The 13,319-nt window shown below is 35.9% G+C and overlaps 1 protein-coding gene across 1 annotated transcript; it reads right to left on the reverse strand.

Moving 5' to 3' along the window:
- Nucleotides 1-445: 445 nt before the first annotated feature.
- Nucleotides 446-8,742, reverse strand: LOC122316647 (GATA transcription factor 25). Its single transcript, XM_043133332.1, has 7 exons — nt 8,166-8,742; nt 7,680-7,760; nt 7,458-7,594; nt 2,834-2,941; nt 2,178-2,283; nt 970-1,029; nt 446-846 (listed from the first exon to the last, which is right to left on the reverse strand). Exons 1-7 carry the CDS (start codon nt 8,484-8,486, stop codon nt 739-741), a joined length of 921 nt encoding a protein of 306 aa, XP_042989266.1. The 5' UTR covers nt 8,487-8,742; the 3' UTR covers nt 446-738.
- Between the last annotated feature and the right edge of the window lie 4,577 nt (nt 8,743-13,319).

A 13,319-nucleotide genomic window follows, 5' to 3' on the forward strand; every position in this document is an offset into this window, starting at 1 on the left:
GCAGTAGCAGTAGGGCCGTTTGTGGGTTGGGTGGGCGGTGACGCAAACCACGACCACCTTGATCTACATTAAAGGCCATTCAAACTGACAGTCAATTGGAAGTTTCTTCAACTCCTATTGGAAATCATTACTCCATGTCAAGCCTAATGTGTCCAAGTTTTTCTTAGAAAATATTAAGGTTGGAATAATAGTAAAAAGGCATACTAGAATAAGAAGATTGACACAATGAGTGCCGCCATAAAATGCTTCAATAAATTGCATAAACTCAAAGAAACGGACAAATTTTCCTATTATAAAAAGTTCCCTTTGCAGTTTCTCTGGTGTATTTCAAATAACTTTCATGGTATTCTACAATTAGATGGTAGTCTTAGATGCTAACTAAACCAATCATAGAGATCCTTAAATGTTTTGTTAAAAAGATTGACAAGACGAAAATGCTAAAGAATTTCATTGAAGCAGGCTATGGCATCGAGCTATTACTATTAAAAGTATATTGTATACAAGATTACCAATATCGTCAATCTAAGCTTTCATGATGATACAAGGGACGATGGATCCATTGGCAATAATCTTTGCATAGTTCCCATGATATAAAAAGATAAAACCACTTGTATTGATGGAAGATGGCACTAATACATCTGTACACCGGATGGACAAGACAAATGAAAGCACTACAAAACCTACTTGAATGATGCCAGAGGCAACTGTATCGCCTCTTTTGTAAAGATAACTTGCAACTCAGTGCTCAGCTATTAAAGCTGAGTTATCCCCATGAGAGAAAGTAACAAGATTGTTGTTTGTATGGATGGCAGTTCCGCAGTCTGAATTATTGGCTTCACGTTCACCCTACTCAAGGAAAAATGCCAAAAAAGAAAGGACGCAGCTTTAATATTGCAGGGACAATGAAAGAATAATGTAAACAAAACAATAACTGGATCCTGATACGTATACACTTCATGAGAAGCATACCTGTTCAGCCAGGCTAACAGAATGATCCTGGGTTTTCTTAGAAAGATCCCTCAAAGCCCCCTGCAGAGTTGAATTGTCAAAAATTAGGATAGTATTGAAAGATGAGAAGAAGATGCCTAGCAGATTTTGAAGTAATGCCCACAAATAATTGTCTCGAGTTAGGCCTTGAATGATTGGCTCAGCATATTATTGGGGAAAATTTGGCGGGAACAATATTCAGCAGCAAGTATAATAAACAAGAGTAGACAGAATCTGTAATTACAAACTATACAAGTAGGTAGAGAAAGCTCTAATATCACAACAAAAGTTCAGGTATACTCCAGTGATCCATGATGAGTATCACAGAGACAAACGATTGAAGACTGGAGGAATTATCCATGTAACTTATAGGGGATGCCCTTGTGAAAAAAAAAGAACCCGTAGAAGATCCAGGCTGGACAAATGTCTTAGGAAAGAGATGTCATTACATTCCTTCACATTAACTATACTAAACACTAGTTCGGTTATTTTTATTAGAATGTCATCATGATGATGAGATTAAACTCTGAATGCATTCAAAGACATTCCCAGAGTGCAACAGTCACTTTATTGAGCCGGTGAAGAATAAAAACCTGCTAAATGGCATTACCTTACATCATTTACAAGACAATACAATCAACTTCAGGCCTCGACATATGTTGGTAATTAATCCTAGACTATTTGTGTGTAAGTTGGGTGTGCAAATACAGAAAAGATTTCAAAGAAAACTGATAACAACTACCTTTCTGAACTGATAAAAGAAAAGACCAGACGAAAATAAAAGTTCTCACATATTTGTTACAACTATTAGTCCACTTTGCTTTTCTCATTTGAACCCTATGATTCAATACTCCACAATCCGCTTATCATATCTATCACCCTTTAATCTAAAAGGCATAAAACACTAGCAGGCAAATGAGTCGATGGCATGAACATTAGTTCAAAACTTGAAACTATATTGACATGGCAACTAGGTAAGATGTGGTATATATATATTTTTTTTATAAATAAGATGTGGTATATATATCATTGTACAATTTGTACCACTGAAGCCAGGATAGACAACATTATCCAAAGAGAAGATCTCAAGCCTCATTGGGCATTATAAAATGCAAAATTTTAATGTCTACCATAAAACACTTGGCTATTGAGGACAAAAAAGCATTCAAATCATTCGAAATAATACTAACCCTGTTTGCCCAAAAAAGTCCGCAGGCATTGCAAAGAGACCTTGGACCAGATGGCCCCCGCCGCATCATTGGAGTGGACTTTGAACTTATGCCACAATGTGTACATCTAGACAAGCATGCAAAAATACCAGGAGTAAAAAAAGATGTAAGCATGCACAAAAAATCTGATACAGTAAAATATAATTTAGGCCATGTTTGGACACTGAGAATTCTCAAAATTTTCAAAACTTCTCATAATTTCATTACCAAACATCACTCAAACAACATTTTCAATTTTAAATTTTCAACTTTTTCATCTAATCATTACCTAATCATTATTCAAACACAAAAATAATCACTACAACTTTTACAAACATTAAAACAAAAATAATATTAAAAACTTATGGTCAAACAATTTTTTAACTTTATAATATTTTTATTCAACTTTTTCTCACTCTTTTCCCAAAACCCAATAAAACATCTTCACTCAAACAACTTCACTACTATTCACAAAATTCTGAGATACTCCTAGTGTCCAAACAGGCCTTTATGTTTTATTTATTTATTATCAGTAAATAAGAAATTTTATTGATAACAAACATGCCCTTATTTTCAAAAGATCAGAAAAAATCCAACAGTGTCTAGAAGAAGGTAACAATATTCAGGATTAAACTCACGAGGCTTCTTGTGGACTATCATCTTGCCCTGACTCCTGGAGGGTACCCCAATTATAAGCTCCTTCCGACTTTTTAGAAGAAGTAAATTGACCCTTATTGCGCTGCATCCTGGTGCAGCATAACATATAAGAAACAGGAAAAAGAGAATGCCTGGTTACATACAAAGTGTCACAACAATGATAACCAGCAAAAGAATAATGCAAAACCACATCAATAAGTGGCAGGCAGAGGAAAATAAAACAATATTCCCCTATCATATTCTTTAACAAGATTTCATTCTGCCAAAACATACACTACAAAATTTAATAGGTTGTTTGTAAAAATTAGGATTTTTATTATGTTTGATAAGTCAAAATTATCCATAAGAGTGATGCTATAGCTTGCTAAAGGAAGGCTGATCATATTAGATTATTGAAACAAGACTCACACACCCTGCACCAACCAAAAAACTTTATGGACAAGGTAAAAAGCATTTGTGGTGGTTGTTTAGGTTCTCTTTTTGGCTAACGATTGTTATCCACTATCATCTATTCTTTTCAACTTATAATTGTGGGAGGGGGGAGTTCCACTAAACCCAAGAATATAACAATACACATTCTTGTAGGAATACAGTTCATACCACTGTAAAACTCAAGTTCAAGATTTGGGGTAGAAGATGGCTCCAAGGTTAGATTTTATTTGTGTTGTGGAAAATGAAGCTTTCCTGAATGTGTGCATTGTCGCTCATCCTAAGAATGCATGGGGGACCATTTGGAGATATCTAATGATTTCCTCAGATGGAGTATAAGCTTTCTCAGAATGGCTCATGGTAGGGAAGCAGTGCCTTCATTGCAATCTTTGACCTGTTGTATTCCACCGGCTGAGAAGAGGAGGGGAATTCCAAGAGATGATTGTCCCAAGTCTGTTCCTTCTATAATGTCCTTATTTTTCATGATAACACTCTTTCCTAGGAATATCATGTAGTGGACTAAGATGGGCCCCCCCCCCCCCCCCCCCCCAACACCCAAATAGCTACCTTTCTTTGCTTGGACAGGCTCTCTTTAGGAGTGACTCTCACAACAAATAACGAAGGAAAATAAACATTGTGGTGTGATAACTTGGTGTTGCATGTACAAGGGTAGAAAGTTTGTTAATAATCTTTTACTCCATTATGAGATATACTAGTTGGTTTGGGGAATTACTTCTTCAGTCGGACTATTTGACTTGGGTAATGCCCAAAATAATAGTGGACCTTTTTGGTGCTTGGAGAGTATTAAAACAGAAGTGCACAAATTGCAGTAGTGTGGAATATGGTCCTTACGTGCCTCGTATGTAAGGAAAAATGACAAAAATTTTGAGAACAGAGAATGGATGTTGGAGGAGCTCAAAATTTTCCTATTCAATACTCTCTTCCTTGAAAATTTCTAAAGATTTCAATAGGCTCAACTTTCATAATGTTCTTGCATCTTTTTCTACTCCTAGATAGGTTTTTCTCTTGCATACGTCCAGTATACCTAGGTTGCACCTTTTGTGCTTTCCAATAAAATTTATCGCTGAGTAATAAATTCAATTTACAGAGGTTGTTTTCAATTTGGCGAATCATTTAAGCTCCAGAAAATATAAGCTTTCCAAAACATGAGATCAGTCGCATATAAAGAAAGCACTTAATTCAATCAGTAGGGGCATCACTACTAAAATTTTATATCCACATAAAAAGTTCACTGTCCACCCAAGTCAAGTAGCATCCTTAGAAATTTTAGACATCAGTTTGAATCGAAGTTCCATTAAAGAGAAGCATAAACTTTGATTTGAGCTCAACAAATTAATAAATCAAGCTTTTGAAAAGCCGATGAAGTAACAAGTACTTCACAGGTAATAAACAGGTGGGATGGCTAGTAATAAACAACCATGTAGTCGAGTTCTATGAGCATTTACTTTCTGAACAGGTGGGATGGCGGCCTAAACTTGAGGGGCTTGGGTTTGAGTCCATTGATACTAATCAGGTAGATCGACTGGAGAGGGCATTTGAGGAGATGGAGGTTTATGAAGTTGTGAGAAAAATGGCAAAAGATAAGGCACCGGGCCCTGACGGTTTTTCGATGGGTTTTTTTCAAACTTGTTGGGCTATATTGAAAGAAGATCTAATGAAGGTGTTCCAGGAGTTCTACTCAAAGGGGAGGTTTGAAAAAAGCCTTAATGCTACTTTTCTCGCACTAATCCCAAAGAAGGTGGGGGCAGAGGAGGTAAAGGAGTTCCGACCTATTAGCTTAGTAGATGGGGTATACAAGATATTATCAAAGGTTTTAGCGAACCGTTTGAGTGAGGTAGTGGGCAAACTTATTTCGAAGCCTCAAAATGCTTTTGTAAAGGATAGACAAATCCTAGATGCGGTTCTTATTGCTAATGAATGCATTGATAGTCCTCTGAAAATTGGTGAGGCAGGGATCATTTGCAAGTTAGATATGGAGAAGGCGTACGATCACGTAAACTGGGACTTTCTTCTTGATTTGTTGGGGAAATGTGGTTTCGGGGAGAGATAGTGCTTGTGGATTAAGTGGTGTATATCAACGGTAAAATTTTCTGTCTTGATAAATGGAAGTCCAACTGGATTTTTCCATAGCACACGAGGTTTGAGACAAGGAGACCCGCTATCCCCACTGCTCTTTGTTATTGTGATGGAGGCATTGAGTAGAATGTCTTCGGCCTTGGTTGCGAATGGTTTGGTGGCTAGATTCAAGGTTGGCTCTCCGAATAGGGGGCAAGTTAACATATCTCATTTGTTGTTTGCAGATGATACTCTTTTCTTTTGCGAACCAGACCCTTATCAGATCGAGTCCTGAAGGCTCTTCTACTTTGCTTTGAAGCAACTTCCGGACTAAAGGTTAACTTGCAAAAATCAGAGATGATACCCATTGGAGGAGTTAGGCGTATCAGACAGTTGGCTAGTATTTTGGGCTGTACGACAGCGAGGTTACCCATGACATATTTGGGGCTTCCGTTGGGGGCGGTTTCGAGAGCGGCTCCAATATGGGATTCAGTTATAGAGAAAGTGGAAAGTCGTCTAGCCGGTTGGAAGAGATTATACTTGTCAAAAGGCGGAAGGATTACATTGATCAAGAGTACTCTATCGAATTTACCTACCTATTTCTTGTCATTGTTCCCTATTCCAGCAAAGGTGGCAATCCGACTTGAGAAACTTCAAAGGGATTTTTTGTGGGGTGGATTGGGAGAGGAACACAAATTTCATTTGGTTAAGTGGGAAAGTGTATGCAGCCCTATCTCGAACGGGGGATTGGGTATTAGAAATATGAAAACCTTCAATCAGGCGTTGCTAGGTAAATGGTTGTGGCGGTATCACAAGGAACCGGAATCCCTTTGGAAGACAGTAATAGAGAACAAATATGGGAAATTATGGGGGGGTTGGTGCACAAAAGAAGTGAGAGGAGCTAACGGAGTGGGTTTGTGGAAACATATAAGAAGAGGGTGGGAGGTGTTCTCACGCCATACTCACTTTCGTCTAGGAGAAGGAGACCGCATAAAGTTCTGGTATGACATATGGTGCGACCATGTTGCTCTAAAGGAATCTTTTCCTACACTATTTAGAGTAGCAAGAGATACTGAAGCTTCAGTAGCAGAAGTAAGGGTAAGATCTGGGGAGCAAATTCAATGGAACATCAACTTTAGTAGGGCGGCACAAGATTGGGAGATGAGCAGTTTTGAAGCTTTTTATAGCCTTCTGTATTCAAGTGAAGCGAGTATTTCACAGGATAGTCTATGGTTGATACCTGCAGCCAAAGGCATTTTTTCGGTGCGCTCTTTTTATAAGGCTCTTATTCAAGAGACACCTACCCAGTTCCCTTGGAGAAAGTTATGGAGACATAAGGCGCCTCCCAAAGCTGCATTTTTTGTGTGAACAGCATCCCTTGGCAAGACTCTTACTACTGATAACTTGAGGAAGCGTAGGGTGATCATCATAAATTGGTGTTGTATGTGTAAGGAGGGGGACGAATCGGTGGACCATCTCTTAATTCACTGCGAGATAGCAAGAGGGTTATGGAATGAGGTGCTGGGTAGAATCGACTTGGCTTGGGTTATGCCTGAGAAGGTGGCAGGAGTAGTGGCTAGCTGGACAAATATGAGAGGCAACCAACAGATAAGAGAGGTGTGGAAGATGATACCCATATGCATTATGTGGTGTTTATGGCAAGAACGCAATGCAAGGACCTTTGAAGACAAAGAGAGATCGATGGAGGAATTGAAAGTTTTCTTTTTTAGAACTCTTTGTATTTGGACCATAGCGGTTGATTTTAATGGCCTAGAGCTACATGATTTTCTAATGTCCATCGCCCATACGTAGTGATGGAAACTATACTTTGTACTGGGCAATTGCCTATTCTTTTGATAATATAATTTATTTACTTATCAAAAAAAAAAGTAACAAGTACTTCACATCAAATGGCTGAAAAGAATTAGAAACAACCAGAAAGCATCTCTTATTCCAAAGTCCAGCACCGATTTGACAAGAACAAGATACATAAATAGCACCCCATCAGTTATTTTTCTTTTTAGTCACAAATCATGTTTGATTCGTAGAGCTCAAATCTATTTGGACAAAAAAACTAGTGTACACAAAAATTCACCAAACCTGAGGGCAACCTCTTGACGAACACTATATCTAACTTTCTTATCAAAGCATCGCTCTTTTCTCTTCTGGCGGAACCTATTTAATGAGGCCACTCTGTGTGGTTGACTACACTTTACAGGATACTCCATAACACCACCCTGCAGAAAATGTAGCCCATAAAGAAAAGCACCGATAACATTATCAAATGTAAATGTCCATAAGATTCTTGGTTTGCAGAAGTACCCTCTGGTTCTGAGGCAACATCTCGTTTTGTGGTCCCGAAGATAGTTCACAGCCCCCGAGAAGTAGCAACACTGCTTGAACCTAACATTACGAACCAACAACACAACTTTATAATCAAATCTTTGAAAATACGCAAAACCCGAACCCCAATTCTCCGTTTGGTTGCCGAGAATCTGTCGGAGAAACATGTGGTGAAACTTTGGTTGATTCGAGTCGCATTTTGCTTTGTTTTCACCAAATTAATGAATTTTAAATCTTATCGAGCTCAATTGAGGAGAGATTTTACATATCTCAGCTATCAAATAGAGACAAAAATATCGAAATTTCATATCTCAGCTCTCAAATAGAGACAAAAATATCGAAATTCTGAAATTTGAGTCTCTCCTGTTCCCACATTTTCTCAGCATCCAAACAGCACATCAAGAAAAATACTACGAAACCCAAACCAGATAATTCACCGTCAAAACAACGGGAGAAAGATTGCACCTTGTCAGGGGTAACAGAGTCGAACACATAGACTTGGCCTCGAAACGAGAGCGTCAGCTGGCTGGTATCTTCTTGACGCTGAATCACCATCTCCGATGCTCCGCCACCACCGCCATGAACGTAAACAGCTTCAGCGGTGACGTCATCGACGACACCACCAACCGCGCCGCCAGAGTCGTCGATCGAGTGGGCTTCGTAGCGAATGTGAGAGTTTTCAATGGACTCTGCGCAGGCGCCGGCGCCGGCGCCGGAAACGTCATCGTCGTCGGCTGGCCCAGAGATCTGGTTGGGCATGTTCAGGGGCTGGGTGCGTCCGTACATTGGGTTCTGGCGAATTGGAGGAAGTGTATATGGGGCATTACAGAGGTAAACGAGTGCAGTGGGGAAAAAACCCTAGCTCTAGGGTTGTGAGAGGAAGATAAAGAAGAGAGTATATGCGTGAATTAGACACGCCAATTGTAGGTTTTGAAGAGTGTTGTGTTGTGAGGGAGTTTTGGGTGAGAGAGAGAGAGAGGGGTGGGAGAGCGGTATCAGTATGCAACGGGTAAAGGTGGCCCCGATCGGATTTGGATCCCTGCGTAATTCTCCTATTTAGACTGTAGAGAGTGGGAGGTTTTAATTTTTAATCCAAAATGCATTTATTATCTACTTAGCAAAACAAATTAACAGATAAATCTCTTAAAAAAATTTCAGTAATGTGTTGAGTGTGTTAAAAAAATTATGGTAAATAAATTTTCTCTTAAAATTTTATCAAACTATCTTAAACGTCGAATAATTTTTTCATACATAAAAATTATGTTAATACCACCAATTTCAAAAATTCAAGACCAATAATCTGTTAATACAATGCAATGAGAAGTGCTATACACTATCATTTTTATAAGTGCTATATACTACTAACATTTTTGTTAAGAGTGGATGGTAAGGCCTCGCACCATGTCTTCCCACCCTTCACCGGTTGGCCTCGCATGAGCGGCCAAGTGACACCGATTGTCAGGTGTAGGGTGCGAGCCCTCGTTCTCATCCTGTCTCCGTTGACCCCAACTAGTATCTCTCTTTTTGTATGGTTGGTTTTTGTTCATAAGTTTAGTGTTTTGGTTCATTGAACCATAACTGAATCATTAATGTTTTTTGGTATTTTGTATTGGAATATAAGGAGCGAGGGGATGAACTAGGGGTTAATCCACCCCAGCATGCAAAAGGGGGGCAAACCTCCCCCCACCCATGCAAAGAGCAGGGCACAAGAAATGGGTACTCCCGTCTGGAGATGCAGATAGCACCTCTAATAATATGGTAGGCATGAATGATTGGAAAATTTTTTATTATTCATTACTTATTATCAAATTAGATGCCATATAAGGAATTAATGAAGAGACAAAAATTAAGAAGATTGTGGATAGAATTTTCAAAATGAAGTTTTGTAAACAATAGCATGAAAAGTAAAAACTTGACCCAAACTACAAGCATAAAAGTGTAAGTCAAAAAAATCAAATACTTGAGCATCGTTTTAATTTTCCTTGTTAAGTTTTGTGTTATTCCAAGGTTCAAAGTCCATCAAAAACTCAAACCAATCTAAAAACCTGTTTGAAAAGTGAGATGATTTCATTAATCTTATATCATTTCATCTTAAAATTTTTCAAAATTTATTTCCCAAATATCACTATAGCATATACTTTTCAATTTCAATTTTTCAATTTTTTTCATCCAACCATTACAACTTTTTCAAACTTCTAAGTAAAATACAAAAAAATGCAACACTTTCAAATTTTAAAACAAAAATAATATTAAAAAAATAATTTAATTTTATAATATTTTCATTCATCTCTTTATTTCTCATTTTCTAAAAACCAATTAAACATCTCTTAACTTGAAATATTTAATTACTATTCACAAAAATCTCATATTATCTTTTTAGTCAGGCATGCCCTAAAACACCCTCACCATAATTCAAAATAGATTTTTTTTTTATTTTTTTATTTTTTTGTTCCTTTTAAAATTTGAGAACACGCTGATTTCGATTTTATTTTATTTTTTCTGAAATAACCAGGGAATATGATAACAAAGACAAAATTTAGACCCAAACAAAACCATGGGCTGAAGTAAGCAACAGGCCCATGATTATAACTCGCTCCGAATAAGACTCAAACATCATGCCTAAATCTGGGAACTCATATAAAGGTCCATACCCGAATTAATATTATTAGAATAAAGCTACAGCTACCGATCGATAAATGTATTTCATATTTTTTAATTTTTTGTTTTTTTACATGCATATTTTAACACTAGGTGAAAGCAAGTGCAATTCACGTTTGCTTAGTTTATATGTAATTTTTTTGATTAAGAATTAATTTGTTATTAATGAAGATGCAATATTTTTTGTTAATTAAATAAATAATGATGTAATGTTTATATAATTGATAAATAATTAAACGTTGTGATATATTAAAAAAGAAGAGCATTAATAGAATCTATAGCATGGTCTTATAAATAAATATTGCTCATAGTTCTATAAAAGCTGTTTGAGATCATTTTGATCCTAATATGACGATCCAGCATTTTTCTCATCTTACACTGCTTCAATAGAGAGGACATTAAACTGCCTATATTTTTTCTTCTTAAATTTCTCTAGATCTGCATAAACTTGAATCTTCCAAATTTGTTTTGATAATTTCTCCGTAACGCTTTTAACATACGGTCGATTTTCTTACAAAATAAATTTTGAATAGCTTTACATAATTAATAAAAAAAACCCAATTTTTTTTGTAATTAATTCATTATAACAAAACTCAACTTTTGAAGAAAAATTAAAGAGATACCTCTCCAACATGTTCCATCAATTCAATTGCTGAACAACCAAGTATCTATTCTACTACTTCACCAGACATAGTAGCAGCTAGCTTTCCAGTATTATCGTCCAGTTCAACATATGCCATAGCACTTTAAATGCGTTGAATATATTAATTTCAATTTGAATAGTGTTAAATTATAAATTAAATCAGATATCAATTTTAAATTAAAATTGTAAGATACATAACATGGTTTGCAGACCCATTGGCTTTTACAATATATACAAACAAAGTTTTCATTATATTTATATCCAGTTCTTTTATTACAGCCAAAGTATGACATGTAATAAAATATTTGGGTAAAGTCAATAACATTTATCTTCGCTTTTATCCAGAATTTTGCTTTCTACATTAAATTATAATAAATTTTTAGAATGAATGTTTTTGTAAATATTTTAATTTATTACTAATAAAATAATATTTATCGCCACGGGTTGTAAACCCTTAATCAACTCTACAATATCACAATTCTTCACAATTTCCCGAATACCAATAGATGACAGTGATGCAGATGAGTATGTCAAGGATCTTGCAATGATACTTTTAATTATCAAATCGTTATTCTCCGCCCTTAAAATTCAGAAAAGAATAATAATGTAAGAAAATGAAATATACATGTAAATTACATAAATTACATAATTAACTCTAATATAAATGCATTAATATGTAATTGTTAATTTCTAAGAATTACCATTGCTTCATTTCAGCTGCCTCATGAAGAAGATGATTGATTATAAAGGTACTTGATGGACGTGATGACAGAGACAATCCTTTGTTGAAATTGAGATCAATATTAGTTTTAGTATATATAATATGAATAAATATCTAAGCTGTTTTATTATTATAAATACCGTTATATAATCTAACAGATATTTTTGTTCCAAGTATTATTGGCTTATCTTCAATAATATCTGATATTTTTTGACATTCGTTTTGGACAAATTGACCCCACATAGTCAAACATATGGGTTCAAGCTACCCATATGTTAAAATTATTTAAATATAATTTTATGAATTAATCTGACTTCATGTAATATTGCAATATATAAAATATATAATCAAAGTAGTATAAATTTAAAATTTCTCTTTTATAATTTTTTTTTTACAAATAATAATATTACATATAATTGTAAAGTGTGCAAACGTTGTAAAGTCATTTTGGAAAAGAGAGATTTATTATTAAAAAAATGAGAAAACTTGGAAGCTGGTCTGGTTGTTGTTACTCAATAAATAGCCCGCCTCCACGTAAGCCTTCTATCGTACATATTGTAGAGTTGCCTACACCTGATCAACTCATCGTATAGCCCAACCCTCCCGTGCCTCCATCACATGAGATCTTGACCCCACACTCATCCTTGGCAGCAACTCGACCCCTCGAGCCAAGTATTGGACGGACCTTGAGGCCCTTAATTGCCACGGACGGAGCTCAACCCTCAGAGAAAAACTCACTGGAACTCGACGGACGAAAACTGTGAGATATCGACCCCTAATGGTGTAAATCAGTTTTGGATAAATCAATTTATGTATTCTCTCTCTCTCTCTCTCTCTCTCTCTCTCTCTCTCTCTTGTCCCTAACCACTTGCATTCTAAAAACTATTTTTCTCAATATCCCAAATGGTGTGTACTTAGACTTATAAGAACATGATTTTAGTTTGGTTGGGCATATCACAATCACATTTCAATTTAATTATCTGGGTGGGTTGGGTGTTATTAAGATGTAATATTTTTTGTTAATTAAATAACTAATGATGTAATGTTTATATAATTGATAAATAATTAAAAGTTGTGATATATTAAAAAAGAAGAGCATTAATAGAATCTATAGCATGGTCCTATAAATAAACATCGCTCATAGTTCTATGAAAGCTGTTTAAGATCATTTTGATTCTAATATGACGATCCAGCATTTTCCTCATCTTGCACCGCTTCAATTGAGAAGACATTAAACTGTCTATATTTTTTCTCCCTAAGTTTCTCTGGATCTGCATAAACTTGAATCTTCCAAATTTTTTTTTGATAATTTCTCCGCAACGTTTTTAACATACGATCGATTTTCCTACAAAATAAATTTTGAATAGCTTTACATAATTAATAAAAAAAAACCCAATTTTTTTTTGTAATTAATTCATTATAACAAAACTCAACTTTTGAAGAAAAATTAAAGAGATACCTTTCCAGCATGTTCCATCAATTCAACTGTTGAACAACCAAGTGCCTGTTCTGCTACTTCACCAAATATAGTAGCAGCTAGCTTTTCAGTATTATCGTCCAGTTCAACATACGCCCTAGCACTTTAAATGCGTTGAAT

The sequence above is a fragment of the Carya illinoinensis genome, chromosome 7 (assembly GCF_018687715.1).
Source record: "Carya illinoinensis cultivar Pawnee chromosome 7, C.illinoinensisPawnee_v1, whole genome shotgun sequence".
Lineage (NCBI taxonomy): Eukaryota > Viridiplantae > Streptophyta > Magnoliopsida > Fagales > Juglandaceae > Carya > Carya illinoinensis.